Source organism: Glycine soja, chromosome 11 (genome assembly GCF_004193775.1).
Source record: "Glycine soja cultivar W05 chromosome 11, ASM419377v2, whole genome shotgun sequence".
Classification (NCBI taxonomy): Eukaryota; Viridiplantae; Streptophyta; class Magnoliopsida; order Fabales; family Fabaceae; genus Glycine; species Glycine soja.
This window is the reverse complement of record NC_041012.1, coordinates 38,858,365-38,875,745: the sequence shown is the minus strand read 5'-3', so window position 1 is coordinate 38,875,745 and position 17,381 is coordinate 38,858,365. Positions and strand designations below refer to the sequence as shown.

General features: G+C 32.0%; 2 protein-coding genes across 5 annotated transcripts; one reads left to right on the top strand and one right to left on the bottom strand.

Moving 5' to 3' along the window:
• The first annotated feature begins 1,880 nt into the window (after positions 1 to 1,880).
• LOC114377331 (E3 ubiquitin-protein ligase DIS1-like) lies at positions 1,881 to 7,289 on the top strand. The gene is made up of 4 exons (XM_028335792.1): positions 1,881 to 2,068; positions 5,265 to 5,497; positions 5,957 to 6,343; positions 6,722 to 7,289. The coding sequence occupies exons 2-4, from the start codon at positions 5,291 to 5,293 to the stop codon at positions 7,040 to 7,042; spliced, it is 915 nt and encodes a 304-aa protein (XP_028191593.1). The 5' UTR covers positions 1,881 to 2,068; positions 5,265 to 5,290; the 3' UTR covers positions 7,043 to 7,289.
• A 4,276-nt stretch (positions 7,290 to 11,565) lies between these two features.
• On the bottom strand, positions 11,566 to 16,169 carry LOC114373822 (uridine 5'-monophosphate synthase-like). 4 transcript variants are annotated; one of them, XM_028331366.1, is made up of 8 exons: positions 16,000 to 16,169; positions 15,012 to 15,057; positions 13,927 to 14,735; positions 13,605 to 13,688; positions 13,313 to 13,395; positions 13,132 to 13,219; positions 12,795 to 13,049; positions 11,566 to 12,006 (listed from the first exon to the last, which is right to left on the bottom strand). In XM_028331366.1, exons 3-8 carry the CDS (start codon positions 14,692 to 14,694, stop codon positions 11,878 to 11,880), a joined length of 1,407 nt encoding a protein of 468 aa, XP_028187167.1. In that variant the 5' UTR covers positions 14,695 to 14,735; positions 15,012 to 15,057; positions 16,000 to 16,169; the 3' UTR covers positions 11,566 to 11,877. The 4 variants fall into 4 exon arrangements, with proteins under 4 accessions (XP_028187167.1, XP_028187165.1, XP_028187168.1 ...); XM_028331364.1 differs by lacking the exon at positions 15,012 to 15,057; XM_028331367.1 differs by lacking the exon at positions 16,000 to 16,169 and having other exon boundaries at positions 15,017 to 15,992.
• Positions 16,170 to 17,381: the final 1,212 nt, after the last annotated feature.

Sequence of the window (17,381 nt, the reverse complement as noted above, 5' to 3'; positions counted from 1 at the left end):
ATAAGCTGAGAATTACAAACAATTGGGAGGGCCAAACCATGCCCACTAAGCAAAAACTAAGGAAATTTACAGAAAGGAAACCTTGTCTATATCAAAGAAGCTCTTGTTGAACAAAAGATGGTGGGGAATCCCACTAAGAATAACCAAAAAAAACTGTGCAACATAGGAAGCTAGCTTGTCCGTAGAAGATTATCTTCCAAGTAAATGTGAGAGATTTTAAAATTAATCTGGTTAATGTGCTTATACACGGTTCATCCAACGGGTATAAAGAGACCAATGCACAGATTTGGAGATGTCTATAAGCATGAAGAAGCAACTCAGAATCAGTTTCCAACTAGAGATGATCTCGGCCAACTGTAGAAAATGGCTTTTTCAATCGCCAAAACATCTGCCATAGCTTCAGCAAAAAAAAAAAACCGTGAAAACATTACACTCAAAGATTCCTTTGAAATGAAGGTCACTATAAAGATACCCCCTTCCAGCCATAAGGGATCAGTATTACATTCAATCCAAAAACAACTCGACTGTCTCCACATGACCTACTTGATGGACTCTTTTTTCATTGTATGATAAGGGCTCTCACAAAGAAGCAATTACTGGAAGTTACAATCCTCTTTATGTTTATAAAAAAATTCAAGTCCACAGATATAATTCACTAAAAGAAGTGCAAATCTTCCAACAGATCCAAACTATAGCACACTCTGCATAATTAAAGTAGGGGTCATTGAAATGTTTAATTTGTTTTATAAAAGAAGTGTAATATAGCGGTACAATTTGAGAGCTGTTAATTTGTCCTAGTTGTTAGTTCTTTTTTCTGGCATTGGTTGCGTTACACAAATTTGTCTCTCTTTTTTTTTCTGCCATTTTTTTTACTCAAATGCATGGATCCAAAAATGTCATTGAATAAATCTTAACAAAATTATGAAGCATATAATAAATCCTTTGCACAATTGAATATGTCCTAATTTGCTAAATTATTTTATATATATATTTTTTAAAATTATATGATGTAATTTGTTTTCTTGTATGATTTTTACTTTATCAATTTAATTCGTATACAATAAAATTTCTCTTTTTGTTAAGTGACTTCTATTCACAACTGAATAAGTCATTTTATATTTATCAATTAAATTATTTATTAATCTTATTAAACACTTTCAATTAAATCAAATAACTTATAAATTTTTAATTTTTCAACTTTTAACTTATATAATTTATAAGTTTTCAATTGACTTATGTGTTAATTTTATTAAACATAACCTATATATGTTATTATGAAGTATTTTAGAGAATTAAAATAAATTAATATTAATTAAAAATAAATATAATAATATTTTAAAACTATATATCCTATCAAATTTTCAAACTATTTCACTTTTCTTCTTTCGAGCTTCATTTGACTCATTCTAACATTGTCCTATATAAAAAAAAAAACAACTAAATAACGATACAATGTCTCTACCCCAAAATTTTGAAATCATTTCACTTTTCTTCTTTGGAGCTTCATTTAACTCATTCTTTAAAATTTTAAGAGTAATGGAATAGTGGATTATGAGTTATTATACAAAATCAATTTATAAGATAAAGGTTGTTTTTGACTTTGATATCTTTATAAGGTTGATTTGTATATTTTATAAGATAAAGTATAATTATTATTTTTTTGATAAATTGAAGTAGGTATATTTTTTTTTATTTGAAACGAGAATGCGGTGTGAAGATGAAAGAGTCACGGCTACAATCATCAGTTTGGAAATTCAAACGAAAACACAAGGGAAAAAGAAAAAGAAAAAAGAAAAGGCAAGTGAAGGAATAGGTGGGTCCTACTTTTTCTTAAGCCTTTTCCTTCTTCCATGTTGTATTTCTCTCTCTCTCTCTCTTCGTGCTCACATACGCTCTTCTCTCTCTTTCTTTAATTTGAAAATCTTTGATCAACTCTAGACGCGCATTCTTCATTTATTACAGTCTGTTGTAAAACCCCCTAAAACCAACCCCCCCCCCCCCCCCCCTCTCTCTGGTTTCATTAATTTTCTTCTTCTGTGATGCCCTTTTGATCAATCCATCATTCCAGGTCTCTCTCTTCAACTTGATTTTACTTTGTCCATTTCCGGGGTTCTATTATTGTCGCTATTATTATGATTATTATTCCTTTGGCGGGATTAAGGTTTTATTCATGCGTTGTGTTCCTTTGGGGATTTTTGTTCGTATTTGTTGTAGATCTGTGGTGGGTTTGGTTTGGAATATGATGAATTTGTTGTTTGAGGTTAGGGTTTTGATTGTGTGAATGGATGAAACAGTTTGTTCTATTTAAGGTTTATGTTTGACGTGTTCTTTGGATTGCCGAGGCTGTTCCCTTTTTCTGCTTGGTCAATTAGGTGGCTTGGATTATGTGGAATTGTCAATGTTCAAAATTAAGTGTCTTGGATTGTTTGTGTTCATGCATGTGTTGCTGTTGGTCTTGGCTTTGCTACCAAGTCTTTTGATTCTTTAGTATGTTTTTCGCTTGTTGTGTGAGTATTGGTTTTCATGGGAAAACACATATCACACGACCCTTTTGGAAGCTGAGTCTAGTTTGTGTGTTATTTGGTGAAGTTATTCTAATACCTTGCAAGTGATTTACAACTTTACCTTTTCATGGTTGCAACTGTGCGTTTCTTGCGTCCTAATGCACTTTGTTTCAAAGGAAAATTTTCTTCCTACTACCAAATGCTGAGGGCCACTGTGAAAACAAACTGTTTCCTCTTGGGATTTGACTTGGGCTAAACTCAAAGTTGTCTGAAATGCTTTTTTGGATCAAATACAAGGTATTCCTTGAGCGATAATTGGAGAAGCTAGTTTCAAGAGGTGGTTGTATGTCTTCTTAAAGTGCAAAATAATGGAGAACATGAGGGATGCGCACAACTCATGTCTTTTGCAGTTACTTGTATTCTAAAGAAATTGGTCTGCTTAATGTATATGTAGGCATTGTTTATGAAGGGATGGGAATTCTACCACTATCATATCTCAAACATATCATTTCCTAAGAAATTGAATTTACTTGAAGGGTAATCAGATTTTGGTGAGAATGCATACCATTTGTAGTTTTGATTCCTGAGTCTTAGGTTGTTTAGATCACAATTTGATGCCAGGTAGGTAGGCTCTTTTACAGGGGTGGGTGTTTTCAATCTTTGTGACTAGTGAGTATTTTTGGATGCCTCCAAGTTCTTCCTTTGGCCCTTTTTCATGTGATCTCTTTCATCAATACAAGAAGCTAGATACAAAACTTGGCTTGTTTTAGTAGATAAAAATTCATGTTAGGAAGCTATTTTTGAGAAGGGGGCAATTTTTAATAGGGTATTTACTTTTTGTCATTTTATTCTTGCCTTTTTTGACTTTGAAACTAGTTCAATGACCCATGTGGCCATGCCTACAAATTTCCACCAATGACCTGGTCTTGTTAATAAACTTTCTTTTTTCTTTTTCTTCTGTATTGTCATGGGCTTGTTTATTTGTGCCTAGTCAGGATTGATCAAAACCAACACAGCTCCGCATCAAGTTTTCATTTTTTTAATAAGTGCATAAATTCACACTGTCATTTCTTTTGATCAGTTTCTATTGAGCTCTATTACAAGTATTAAAGGCTTTTTTTTTTAATTTCTGCCAATGTGTTCTTCGTCTTCCTGTAATTTTACATTGACAATTTTTTTTTTGGTTCCCTTTGCTCCTAGTCTTATGGACAGAGGACAACCTAAGTGTTACATGGTTAAATCTTTTGGTGAAAAAGTTTAATGATGTACATTACCTGATACAAGATGTTTTTTTTTCTCAATTTGAGCACTGCAATCTTAGAAAGGAGTTGTGTGAGTCAGTCAGGCCTTGAACAATTAAATGCTTTTTACCTTATTTTTTCCTTAGTTTGTTTCTTAATATTCATACAAATCAGTTATGTCTCTTAAAATTGTAGTTTCAAAACCTTTGGTGGTGTATCTGTCCTATTAATTGGAATTTTCGATGGTTTCCATATTCAATTTTTATATATTGATTCTCTCTATTTTAATCTAATAAACTTCTACAGTATAATATATGGAAACTTTACAAGAGATTTGTTGTTCTGTTCATTTGGAAGTGTTAATTTCATTTTACCATCATGGTATATTTCTACTTAATTCATGTAAGGGATAGCATGATAAATAGAAGTCAAAGAGTAAAGAAAACACAATGCCAACCATCAATAAAAACCTTTATTAAAATGGTCTTGCATGTTGACAAAACACAGTGGCTTCATTTTATCCATTTAGCTGACTCCAACATCTAGTGTTAGTATTTTTTTACATAATAATAAGGGTATCATAAAAATGGCTCTGAAGCCAGAAATAAAGATCAAGTAGAAGAATCCATTTTTAAAACATTTAAACTTTTTCGTTAAATCTTCAGCATTTGGAATGTTTTTGTTTTGTTCGGCAATAGTAATTTTTATTAGAGAAGCACCAGTAGTGCTAAAAGTATACATGGTTAAGGATCATCTCAAATAACCAACCACGTACAAGAACAAGCCTTTGAGTGTCTCAACTACCAACCCAAAGCCCACCATACATGGCCATACGTCCATATCCCACCCTTAATACCCACCCAAAGAAAATGAATCTTGACTTATACAGAGAAATCCTGCATACGAATGGAATGTTAATGATTTATGTCTGGCGGAATATTTAATATTTGAAAAATATTGGGCAAACTGTTCATATTATTCTATTCTATGATATTCTATTTTATGGTAATACATTTTGCAGGATAGGAAATAAGACTTCCCAATTGGTCAATTATAAAAGTGAAGTTGAGAAATAATTAATTGTAGGAATGTATTTTAAATGTCTAATGCTGATGCATTTTGGCTGCTTGATGTGTTCCGTTTGCTTTCATAAGCCAGAGTTTGTAAATTTGTTTTAAAACTGAGTTTGGGGAATGCCATGATGCATCTTTGATCCTCTCAATGGAACATCAGGATAGGGTGATAGGTTCAACATAGAAAGATGGATTCATGATATAGTTGTCAGTGGTTTTTTTGCCTATAGAATATTATGGTGTTGTTTGATCCATTTACAGTCAACATCAGGGGGAAAGGCTTGGTTTATTGTTGTTGTTTTTAATGAACTAGAGATGTGAATTTAATAGCTTACTTGTTCTGCTATGTTATAATTTTAACTGTTTGGTGAAAGTAAAAAGAATCTCTGTAGAATTTTAGTTTCTGCCTTCCTGATTGATTCTAATATTTTTTCCCCCACTCACAGGGCAGCCAGTCGTTGCTTTTACTAGCATGGCATCAAGCAATCTATTCTTTGATGATATACGGAGCAAAGTCGATGTTGATCCTCCTCAAAATGAAGAGTCAACAGATGTTGGTGAATTATTAAATGATCCTGCCCAAACTGCTCTTAAACCTAATGGAACTGTTTCAAGCAGTGTTCGTGAGCTTTTAGAGTGCCCTGTATGCCTGAATGCCATGTACCCTCCAATCCATCAGGTTGTTTATGTATTCATGGTTCATTGTTGATTTTTTGGGTTCTTGGGAAAGCATGCGATTGTAACTTAAAATTACTGGTGTGTTCAAAGTGTAATTTGATAAATTAATTACAACAAAAATGTGAAATTGACCAGTACTGGGATCAGGGCACGGTGCAGCTGCTTATTAACAAGATTGAAACAAAAGGGAAAAGGAATTCTCATTCTAATAGTAAGCCAAACTAGAATAATGGTTTATGTGACATGCCATAAGCAAAAAACTGAGTGTGAGGGTGTTGATTTCCTCATTCAAAAGTAATTCTCTCGTCTTACCTAGCTGATATATTCTGAGAATCTTGAATGTTTTTTCTAGCAGAAACTAGTCAAATTTTCTATATGTAACTCTTTTGGTTTATACTGGTTTCAAAATCAATTTTATTTTGAAATTTAGTTAACTTGTATTCCTCTGTCGCTATTGCAGTGTTCAAATGGTCACACTATATGCTCAGGTTGCAAACCCAGGGTCCATAACCGGTGCCCTACTTGTAGGCACGAGCTTGGCAATATCAGATGCCTGGCACTGGAGAAAGTGGCTGCGTCTTTGGAACTTCCCTGTAAATATCAAGGTTTTGGGTGCATCGGTATATATCCATATTACAGCAAGCTAAAACATGAATCGCAATGTGCACATAGACCTTACAACTGTCCATATGCTGGTTCGGAATGCTCTATTATGGGTGATATACCCTACCTGGTGGCCCATCTGAAAGATGACCATAAAGTGGACATGCACAATGGTAGCACTTTTAACCATCGCTACGTCAAATCAAATCCGCAAGAAGTTGAAAATGCCACATGGATGTTGACGGTATTGTTTTCTAAACTTTGTTCTGCCTGCCTTCTATTGACTCAGTAAATTCACTAGACTTTTAGTGCTTGGTAGATTGTGTACTTTTGAGGCATGTTTTTGGATCTATGTGCATTGGTCTTCATCAGTTAATAAGTATATAAAATTTAAGCAAACCTTGTAACTTATGTTTAAACAAGAAAAATCCAATATTGCCAATACTGGAACATCTTGGAAACTATGAGCATCTTTTTTCAAAGTTGTATTCTCAAGAAACTATTAATTTACAGCATTGCTTCTTTGCCTTCCTAAGTGTCTATACAATGGCCTTTTATGCATTTGTTTTTAATTTCTTGACAGAATTTGTGTTTGAGCTGATTTATACACATTGGTTTCTAGGTCTTCAGCTGCTTTGGTCAGTACTTTTGTCTACATTTTGAAGCTTTTCAACTAGGAATGGCTCCTGTCTACATAGCCTTTTTGCGGTTTATGGGTGATGATGATGAGGCAAAGAATTATAGCTACAGTTTAGAGGTAGGTGGAAATGGGAGGAAGATGATTTGGCAGGGGGTGCCTAGAAGCATCAGGGACAGCCACCGCAAGGTTCGTGACAGTTTTGATGGTCTCATCATTCAGAGGAATATGGCCCTCTTTTTTTCCGGTGGTGACCGGAAGGAATTGAAGCTAAGGGTTACTGGTAGGATCTGGAAAGAACAGTGAAGGGAGAGAGATGTCCTTCCACTAGCAATTATATATAGGCTGATAGTTTGTAGTGAAACTCGTTTGTAGTGATATATGTACCTTCTGGTCTTCTAATTGTGTTTTGTAATTTAGGAGGCAAACTCTCTTTGCTTATCCTTACATCAAATACACGAACAGGAAGTTGTACCTCTAATCATTATGATGATTACGCGATAGAGATTTAGAACCTTAACGTGTTCTATATATATTATTTTTGTTCTATGAATGTCAATGATTGCAAGCACTTGAGAAAATGTTGCAGGCAAACCAGCTACGATTAAGAACATGAACATTACAATGAAACACCTTCACCCCAATAGCAAAGATGGTGACTGTGTGTACTTTTTTTGCTATTGCAGTTGCTAGAAAATGGGAGCTTCATCAAATGGATGTTCATAATGACTTCTTGCATATGGACCTTGAAGAGGAGGTGCATGTACGTGAAACTTCCTCCAGGGTTTCAAACTCAAGCTTCTGGTCAAGTTTGTAGACTTTGCAAGTCGTTGTATGGGTTCAAATAGGCTCCCTGATGTTGATTTGCCAAATTGGTTGGTGCTTTGAATGGATGGTTATTCTCTGTGGGGGAGAAGTGTTTTTGGTTGATAGTTGTGAAAATAAGGGATTTCAACCAGGTAGTACCTGACTTTGGAAAGCTGGCAACAAGGACATCACTTTCTTTCCCTTGAGATTTTTTCTGAGAACTTTTAATCTTTGAATAACATTTGATGGGCACCAGAATTCTTGGAATAGATAAACATAAGGGGATGACCAACACCTCGCTTTAGGAAGGGAGAGAACTAGCTTCTCTTCTTCATTTGGTTGTTGGCCACCGGTTAAAGTCATAGGAGTAGCTAGAATATGAATGATAATTTTCCATAAGTAGTTTGATGAGAATTTAGCTGACCATGAGATAGGTTTTATAGGCATCAACCATTAGTCTGAGTTAAAAGGAAATAATTGAACATTTGGACATGTAGGGCACGTTCACTTTTTTTGTTTTGGCAAATGCCAGAAATGAAAGACATGCAGTGGGTGCAAAGCTTTAATCTTTTGAAAAGTTTTATGTTCTAATTAATACTTTGTCCGGTCATTTTTATAAATAAATGAGTCTGAGTCTATTGTTTTTTTTTTTCTAATTATAAGAAACATTGATTCACTTTAAGATGTATACTTGTTAAAAAAAAAAATATATATATATATATATATATATATATATATTTTTAATTTATTATGAGAGATGTTCATCCATTTTTCACAATAATGAATGTATTTATTGATCTAGTAATAATACAAATGCATTTATTGGTAACAAAAATATCATTCCTTGAATTATGTATAATATCATTAAATATTACCATTACTTTTATGTGTATTTTTTAAATAAGATTTGATTTAGAATATTATTAGTTAACTAATTTATTTTTATTAATTTTGATGAATTAGATATTTTTTTATATAAAAAAAAGATAGGATGAAGTATTAAAGAAAAGATTTTTTTATAAGCTAAGAATTTCATTAAAAGATAAAATGAACCTTGCACAGGGAAACTAAAGTCAACCAAAGAAAGTTATAAATATTCTATTGTCCATATTGATGTATAAAGGTACATGTAAAACCAAAAACAAACAAAAAAACATTTCAATTGCCAAACCACTTGGCATGCTAGGGTATACTCTCCCACATTCATATAATTTCACTGCTATATAATGAACCATGCAATTTGTCCTACCGTCAAACCTAGCATCCAATTACCTTCATAAATATAAATATTGACGCTCCACCATAACATATCATCCTCCATCATCTATCTCTAATATCAGAATATATGATATTTGAGTAAATAAGAAACATCCCAAATATCTGATGTCATTTATTGAATTCAATTTTCAACTCTAAATCCGAAGCAAACAATAGAATTTAAGAACCAAACAGATATAGGATATTTAAATCCTATGAACCTTGCGGATGACCATCTTTTTGTGCTATCTTTGTCCATTTTGTTCACTTAATGGAGTTTGATTGGAAGTTAATTTTGCTGAAAAGATCTTCCATTTTACAACATAAAATTTTACCAATACCCATATTTTCAGATTTTTACTTTTATATATATATATATCTTATTTTTCATTTCAAGATAAATATCTTATTTCAAAAAATATTTTAAAATAAGTTAGGATCAAATTATCAATGCTATTAAAGTTAGATATGTCAAGAAATAGTAAATGTATTCACTCTATCAATAACCAAGCTACATCCGGCAAGAGATTTGGTTTTTCTATGGTTAAATCATACTTTTTTGGACTGATATTAATAAAATAATTAAATTATAAATACTTGTTTTTATTTTAATTTTTATCAAAAATATTTATTCATCACGAGGGGGAGAGTTGTACTTCTGCCTCTCTAAATTTTCTAAATAATAAAAAAATAAAAAGTTAAATATAATTAATAAAAAAATGATAGAATAAAAAAAATAATATAAAAATAATGAGAAATTAATATAAGTTAGAAGAAAATTTAAAATTTTAAGAAGTAATTTAAAGATAAAATTGTCTACTAAAATATATACACTAGAAATGATTTTCTTTATTAATAGTTATTGATATTTCTCTCCACTTTACTGTACGGACCTACCATTGAAATCTTATTTTTCCTTTTATCTCTTTCTTCTATTTTGTCCGTAGCTTTCAATAATGGAGGTTTTAATATTTTAGGTTTTCCCACGTGGAGGTTTTTATACTTTAGTTTTTCCCATGCGAAATTCTTATATACTAGATATATAATGGAGGATTGTCTTAAAAAAAGATATAATGGAGGTTTTAATACTTTAGTTTTTCTCGCGTGAAATTCTTATATACTATATTATTCTATTTTGTCGCATTGAATGTAATAACGTAGAATAGTTTAGAGTATGTTTGGTTTGTATTTTTATTTTTTGTTTTTATTTTTTGAAAATTGTTTCTATTTTTAAAAAATTAGAATTCTAAAAACATGTTTAGTTTGACGTCTTGTTTCTGTTTTCAACAAATAAAAATACTGAAAATGCATTTTCAAAAGGAAATGTATTTTTAGGTTTGTTTAAAATTACATTCCGTCATCACGTTTTCATTTTATCTAAAATGAAATTCCTGGTTTTAACTTAAAATGATATTTTATTATTTCAAATTTTTGGTTCGTTTGAAAAAATATTTTTACTGAAAAATGAAAAAAAAAATTCAACCAAACACATTTTTATCACCATTTTCTATTTTCAATAAAAACAAAAACAAAAAATAATCAAACCAAACACTCCCTTAATTTTTCCCACTTGAAATTCTTAAATACTAGATATAGACCATGCAGTACGATAGAACTGTACAAATAATATATTTTTCCGTGCTATAATATTTATTATTCTAGGTTTTCTTACTTACACGGAATAAGAAAAAGTACTTCCTCCGATCTCTGTTATGAGAAAAAAAAAATGATTTTACATTAAGAAATTAGTTAATCTTATTAAATTATATTAATCTTAAAGCAAAAAATAAGTTTTTTTTCTTAAATTAACCTTCATTAAAATTTGATATCAAACATAAAAAAATCTTTAAAATGAAGAACATTTTAAAAATAGTCTCATTTAATAAGATAAAATTAGTTAATTTTTACTTATTTATATTTGAGACAAAAAATAAGATATTACTTTGTTACTTATATTAGAGACCAAAAGGAGTAATCAATAAATAATAATTTTAAAAAATTAATTTTATCATCATTAATTTATTTATAATTTTTTATCAACCATTAATATTATAAGAAAATAGAAAAAGATAATTAATGTTACATTAAAAAGTTAAAATAATAAACAATTTTGGATTTTTTTTCTTATCCCATAATTATTATGGGACAAAAGGAGTGATTTTTTAATGTTAATAAGTTATTGATCATTATTTAATTGAAATATATTCAACAAGTAAATGAGATTAAAAAATCTGATTGCACTTCAGCAACTTAAGGAGCTCACGGATTTAGTGTTTTAAACAAGGTGCGGAGGTGGGTTTTAATCTGACAGACATAAAGGATTTGAAAGTAGCTTGCAAGAAAAGTTAAGTCTAGACAATTTGTAGATTTGATCTTTTTATTTTATCACTTAGATTTTTTTAATCTGGCAGGCATATACATCAAGTCGATCCAGAGGCTATAATGGTTTTGTAGCAAAAATTGGATTAATGATAGAAATCAATCCTTGGGTGGTGTCGCTTAGATGACCAAACACTTAGTTAAAAAAATGGGTTTAAGGCCTTTAAAAAAAATTAACCACAACTGGTTAAATTGGGTTAGGCAAAATGGTAAGCCAACTTTTATAATAATAAAAATAAAAATAAAAAAAGCTAAGTTGTGAATTAGTTAATTTCAAATTTTGTGCTAATTGAATTGGAAAATGTGTTAATAACACATTAGGATTAATCCAATAAAAAATTAAAAAAATACCGGTAATATATTTTAGACCACACCAAACCAGTCAATATTTGGTAATTGATCCCATGTGGATCAATAATCCATAAGATTAATTACATTGAATGGTATGCATTAGTTTGGTCCCATGAAAGAAAAAAAGATGTAAAAAATTGATGTGAAATGCATTATTCAACCTATTACATGCTAAGGAAAATCATAAAATGAAGCACTTCGTTTGGAAGATCCAAAATGGGAGGGAAGGAAACAAGAAGAAAAGAAAAGAAAACTCAAGTGCTGCTTACATTTTTAGAAGTTATATATATACTGAGGTGAAATGAAATACAACTTAGCCTCATCCAATTAGTCTGAGAATGCAGGCTTCAGCTGCACTTAGCCAAATACGCATTCCATCCTTGAAGACGGTATTCGCGAGCTGCCTGAGCTGGATTTGCTGCCTTGATGATGCCACGACCTACTATGATAATGTCACTACCCCCATCATAGACAACCTGGAAAAACCATTTGGTGAATTGTCAAGAGCCAAGAAGCTCAAATAAAAGAGTATGCAAACATGCAAAACAACACAAAGGAGCATGAGAATCGATTGGATCCCCTAGAGTGGGAAAAAAAAAAAAAGTTGACATGGACAAATGTCATGATCTCACCATTTATTCTTTCAAACCCCAACTTTATAATAGAAACATATTATATTAATAAAAATTATTGAGGACTAAGATCTCATGTAGTAGTAAAGCACTGCAGAGGATCCATACACAAGGAGCAGAAAGGATTAGAAAGAAATCATGCATTAAGGCATTTTCAACACATGAATATGAAGGGGTGGGTGATTGTCATACTAAAGCTAGAGAAATAAGTTATCTTGCCAAGGGAAGCAAACCAATAATTCGTTTTGTATCATTTCATTTCTATTACATTTTAATGGAAATATTTAGGTATTCTAATAAGCCCAAAATATCCACAAATTTATGTCCACTATAATTAAGAATACACAGAATCTGATGATGTTAAGTTAACAAGACAATATAGTAACCACTCTTTTCCAACTTAATACTTCATAGGCAGGAGGTATAATCCGATGACTGCTTGCAAGAGTAATAAACTATTCACCCTCTCTCTCCTGTTCCCTTTACATTTTTTCTCTCTGCAAAATTCTTCTAAATCTAAGAAAAACCATTTATGATCCATCGCCTATCAACTTAAAACTTGAGTTACTAACTGACAATGCATATGGTTAACTTTGCACTTTATTATACACACTGCAACATGCTAAACTTACAGAATGCGGTGTACTATATTGTTGTCCTAAAGCATCACCACCAGTCACCATTTGAACTCCAGGAGTTGCATGAACAAAAGAGGGATTTATGGGTGCTCCAGGCCATGATGCAGGATTGACTGAGATGAAGCCAATAACAAAGTCAGAGTGATCCTCAGCAATTTTCACCGCAGCAGTGGTGTAATCTCCCTTGGCAAGGTTACCAGCTGAACTCATTTCAGCAAGCAGCAATAGACCCCTTCCACGAGGCAAACCCTAAATATGATTCGCAAGACGGGTTAGGCTAGCATTTTTGGTCTGGCCACAGTCAAGATAATGTTATGACTAGAGCATAGACCTTCAACTTCAGTCCTTCCACAATTCCAGGACCAGATATAATGTGAGCATTTACTATATCAGCCCATTCCAATATATGAAAGATTCCTCTGCAGATATCAGAGCATAAGGATGTCATATTAAAAGCAAAAACAGAAGGACTGATACTGAAAATGAATCCAAAATAGGTAGGAAAATCTTACCCTTCATATTGCATGGTCACCGTGTTACCAATGTCAGCAAACTTACGATCCTCAAAGATTAAGAAGTTATGTTTTTCTGCAATCTTCAACAGAAAGAAACATATATTGAAACAACTAAAACAGAAATGTACTAAGTTTCCTGAGAACTCAGTAAACATGTTCTCATAATCTTATAATAGGTTCAAATGTTAGCAATTCTTATAACATCCTCAAATGCATCAAATTCTACTTTCAATAAATATTAGAAAATCTACTCAAGACTATAAATGTTAGGCTGCTTTTAGCACTATACCAAGCGAAGCTTAGAACCGAAATCAGGAGTAAAATCAGGTAAAATATCAACGTGAGTTTTCAGCAAGCATATCTCAGGCCCAACCTGACATGAAAGAACAACCAAATTAGTTTAAATAATTTTTATACCAGGAGTAAACTTCTAACTATAAGTCCACAATCTCACTGATGATAACAATTCAGGGAACAGGAATCTAACAGTTTTCAACCCATTTTTTAAATTAAGAAACCTCTCCAACACTTTCACTGTGAATAAGTGATCAAACAAAATGCCATGGACTAGTTAAAAAAATTCCCACTTTGTATAAATACCAAGTTCTTACCTTGTCAGCAATTTCAAGCAATTCAGCTGCAGTTCCAACATCTGCAGCCAAACACAGATTACTCTCCTTCTTGGCCATTATCTCAAACAACCTCTTTCCTGTTGGATTCTTGGACAACTTAGCCCTCTCCATAAATGTGAAGGCCTTGACCTTAGCTGTAGTTGCCAAAGCAGCGACCTTTTGATTCTCTTCTAAGAATCTCATAACAACCCCTAGCATCTGCTTATCAAGCTTTCCTTTTTCCCTCAAAATTTTCACCATTTCAGTCAATTTGAGAATTGCATGCAGCTTGATTCCATTACTCTCCAAATTCTCTCTCCCACCTTGCTCTCTATCAATCAAAACCACAGCATCACTGACCTTCAACCCTGTGGCACGCAGTGGTGCAGCAGTTTCCAAAACTGATGTGCCACTAGTAACTAGATCCTCAATTATCAAGCAACTTTGGCCATGCTTGAAATCTCCTTCAATAGCTTTAGAAGTGCCATAATCTTTTATTTCCTTGCGGCGCATGACCATGGGGATGTTCTGAGTAACAGAGACACAAGTGGCAATGGGCAGAGCAGTGTAAGGGACACCACAGACAAGGTCAAATGAAGTGGAAGAGACAGAGGAAATAAGGGTTTGAGAAATATTCCGGAGGACAGAAGGATAAGATATAGCAAGGCGGAGGTCTATGTAGATTGGTGAGGAGATGCCAGATTTGAGCTTGAAATTGCCAAATTTGACTGCTGAGATTTCATGGAGTTGAAGAACTAGAGACTCCATTGATGTGTGTTTTGCAGTGTACTTCAAGGCTTATTTTAGACCTTAGGCATAACATAACCAGTGTAATTCAGTATGCAACATCTTCAATTAAAAATTTAAAGACAACTATAAGTACATTTTCCGAAACATTTAGCTCAACCACTAGCATAGATTTAATCATAATATTCCTCACACCTTACATCAGAGATTATATCACAGAAACAGACAATTCTCACAGCATATACAAAAGAGTATAACTCAAGAGGTCAATTGCTTAAAAACATTAGTGATGAACCCAAGGAATTTGGATGAAACTTCCATAACTAGTGCATGACAACCTTACACTGATGGTGACGAATCTGGCTGCATCCATGTGTCAAGCACCTACACACAGAATCACAGGATCAACTTTGCTGTTAAGCTCTTGGCTCTATGATACCATTTTAGAATTTGAGTTTGGGCCTAACTCAACCCCAAAAGCTAGCTCATAGGGGTGACGGTTGCCTCCCACTTATATATTCTATTGTGGTCTTATCTCTAATTGATGTGAGACTTGAGTTTTTCTGAACAGAATCTAACCTACCCGGTGGTTACAAAGTTGATATGTACAGTTATTGAGAGGTACAACTTATATATGAACAATATGCATCGTATGTACTCTAGGAGCTCCTGTAAATATAGAACCTGTATATGTGACCATATGAATCAGAATTCACTTTAACTCAAAACTGTTTTGTGAAGGAAACCACAAAGCACATTCCTAGTTACTAAACAAAGCTTCCAGGCCATATCTCGATTAAGAAAGAGGGGAAAGAAGAAACACCACATCCTAGTTATCCTTCGCCATATCACACCCCTGAAATCCAGTCCTATGCAACTTACAACAAGCACACCAAATATGCTTTTGGACTAAAACCAAGATTTGAGAAATGTAACCTCAATCTATCTATAAAATATACTTGAATTACTAAACAACTAAAACGGAAGAAAAATAATCATTGAATAACCATTTCAAACCAATTTAACAGAAGAAGAAAAATCCCCAAATCATTCAGATGCAATCATTTCTTTTTGCCCACAAATTTCCTTATTCAAAGACAATCCTATTAAAAATACAGTCAAACACTAAATGTAAGTACCGCTCTCAGCGGAATTTCAAATGAAATCATAGACAAACACAATTCAACAAATTTTAAATACCACCTCTCAAAAAACACCTAAATTTAACCATTTACACTGTTTGAGCAACAAAATCAATTCAATCAGCCAGAATCAATCAATGACATTGAAAAGTTCACTAAACTCCTAAAAGTTCAATGAGATTACCAACAATATTAATTCAAGCAAAACACAGTCAAATGGGGGAGTGTTGTTGGAGATGCTACGAGGCGAGGCCACGTCGTCAGGGGAAATATGTTGATTGATTATGACGATGTGTTTGGATTTATTGCCACAATCCAGTTACCAAGCAAAGCTAATACAAAGTGAAAGAAAGAGTTTACTTTGAAGAATTAAGATAAGAACCTACTAAATACACCATTTATTACTTTGAATTTTAATGCGTTAAAATATTTTGGGTCCTTAAATTATGGAAAAATAAATTTTTTTCCTTTAATTTATTAAAAATGTAATAAATCTGTTACATTATTTTTTTAATTTTTATATTAAACGAAATTATCAAACCTACATGATATTGTTGGGCATATTTGACTGTTAAAATAATGCTTTGTGTGCTGCTGATTTGAATTAATTAAATTTTCGTTTAAATATTCAAAAGAACAAAACTTGAAATGTCCTTTTTTTACTGTATGACGAAATCTAACCGTTGAAATTTAACGGTTACTTCCTCTCCCCCAATCAACCTTTATTATATATTCATTTTTCTTTCCCAACAGATACTTCTTCTCCCCCAATCAAGCTTTATTTCTTCTTCTTCCCCCCAAAGAGTCATTGCACAGCCCAAATCTCCCTTTTTCAACACCAAACTCAATGTGAAGCAAAACTTTGTAACAAATTACTTCTTTCAAATACATCCAACAACGTCACGCAATTTTGGTCATTTTTTACAAATTGAGAAAATAGATGTGGGATAGATTTATCTCACTTTTTACAAATTGAGAGATAAAATTTTATTTTTTTTCTAATTTAAGAACTCAAATGGCAGCGCACTAAATTGAATATTTATTTTATAATTTTATTTAATGTTTGATATGCATCAGAGTGTAAAAATTAGGAAACAATAAAATATAATATAAATTATGTTCAAATAACAAAATTATTGTTTCATTAAAAGTACATATAATTTTCTACAAAGTAAATTTTTATTTATTTTTTTCAAATTATAAAAATCTTTAAAATATAATTTTAACTGAACTATATAAAATTATATTAGCCTTTATTAAAATTATAAAGAAAATATATAAGGTTTAAAAATCATAATTATTAAAAAGTATTTTAATAAAAATATTGAATTTGTAATATTTTAATTAATAAAATAATTTAAATATGTGTCAAAATTATTATTATCATATGAATATAAAAGATAATATGTTGATTAAAAAAGTTATATATGTGTGTGTCTATACAAACCAACAGAATAATCTTAACTCAATTTTCTTTTGATAACTTTGTTTTCTTCTCAAGATAAAAAATACACATAACCAACAAAATATGATTATGGATGGAATAATTGTCGTGTCAAATTGATA

Excerpts from the sequence above, each read along its gene's own strand:
- LOC114377331 (XM_028335792.1), top strand. The coding sequence starts at position 5,291 with ATGGCATCAAGCAATCTATTCTTTGATGATATACGGAGCAAAGTCGAT. Across the intron at positions 5,498-5,956 it reads TGTACCCTCCAATCCATCAG|TGTTCAAATGGTCACACTAT; the intron begins GTTGTTTATGTA and ends TCGCTATTGCAG. Across the intron at positions 6,344-6,721 it reads ATGCCACATGGATGTTGACG|GTCTTCAGCTGCTTTGGTCA; the intron begins GTATTGTTTTCT and ends ATTGGTTTCTAG.
- LOC114373822 (XM_028331366.1), bottom strand. The coding sequence starts at position 14,694 with ATGGAGTCTCTAGTTCTTCAACTCCATGAAATCTCAGCAGTCAAATTT. Across the intron at positions 13,050-13,131 it reads TGGAAGGACTGAAGTTGAAG|GGTTTGCCTCGTGGAAGGGG; the intron begins GTCTATGCTCTA and ends AATCATATTTAG. Across the intron at positions 12,007-12,794 it reads AATATAGTACACCGCATTCT|GTTGTCTATGATGGGGGTAG; the intron begins GTAAGTTTAGCA and ends TGGTTTTTCCAG.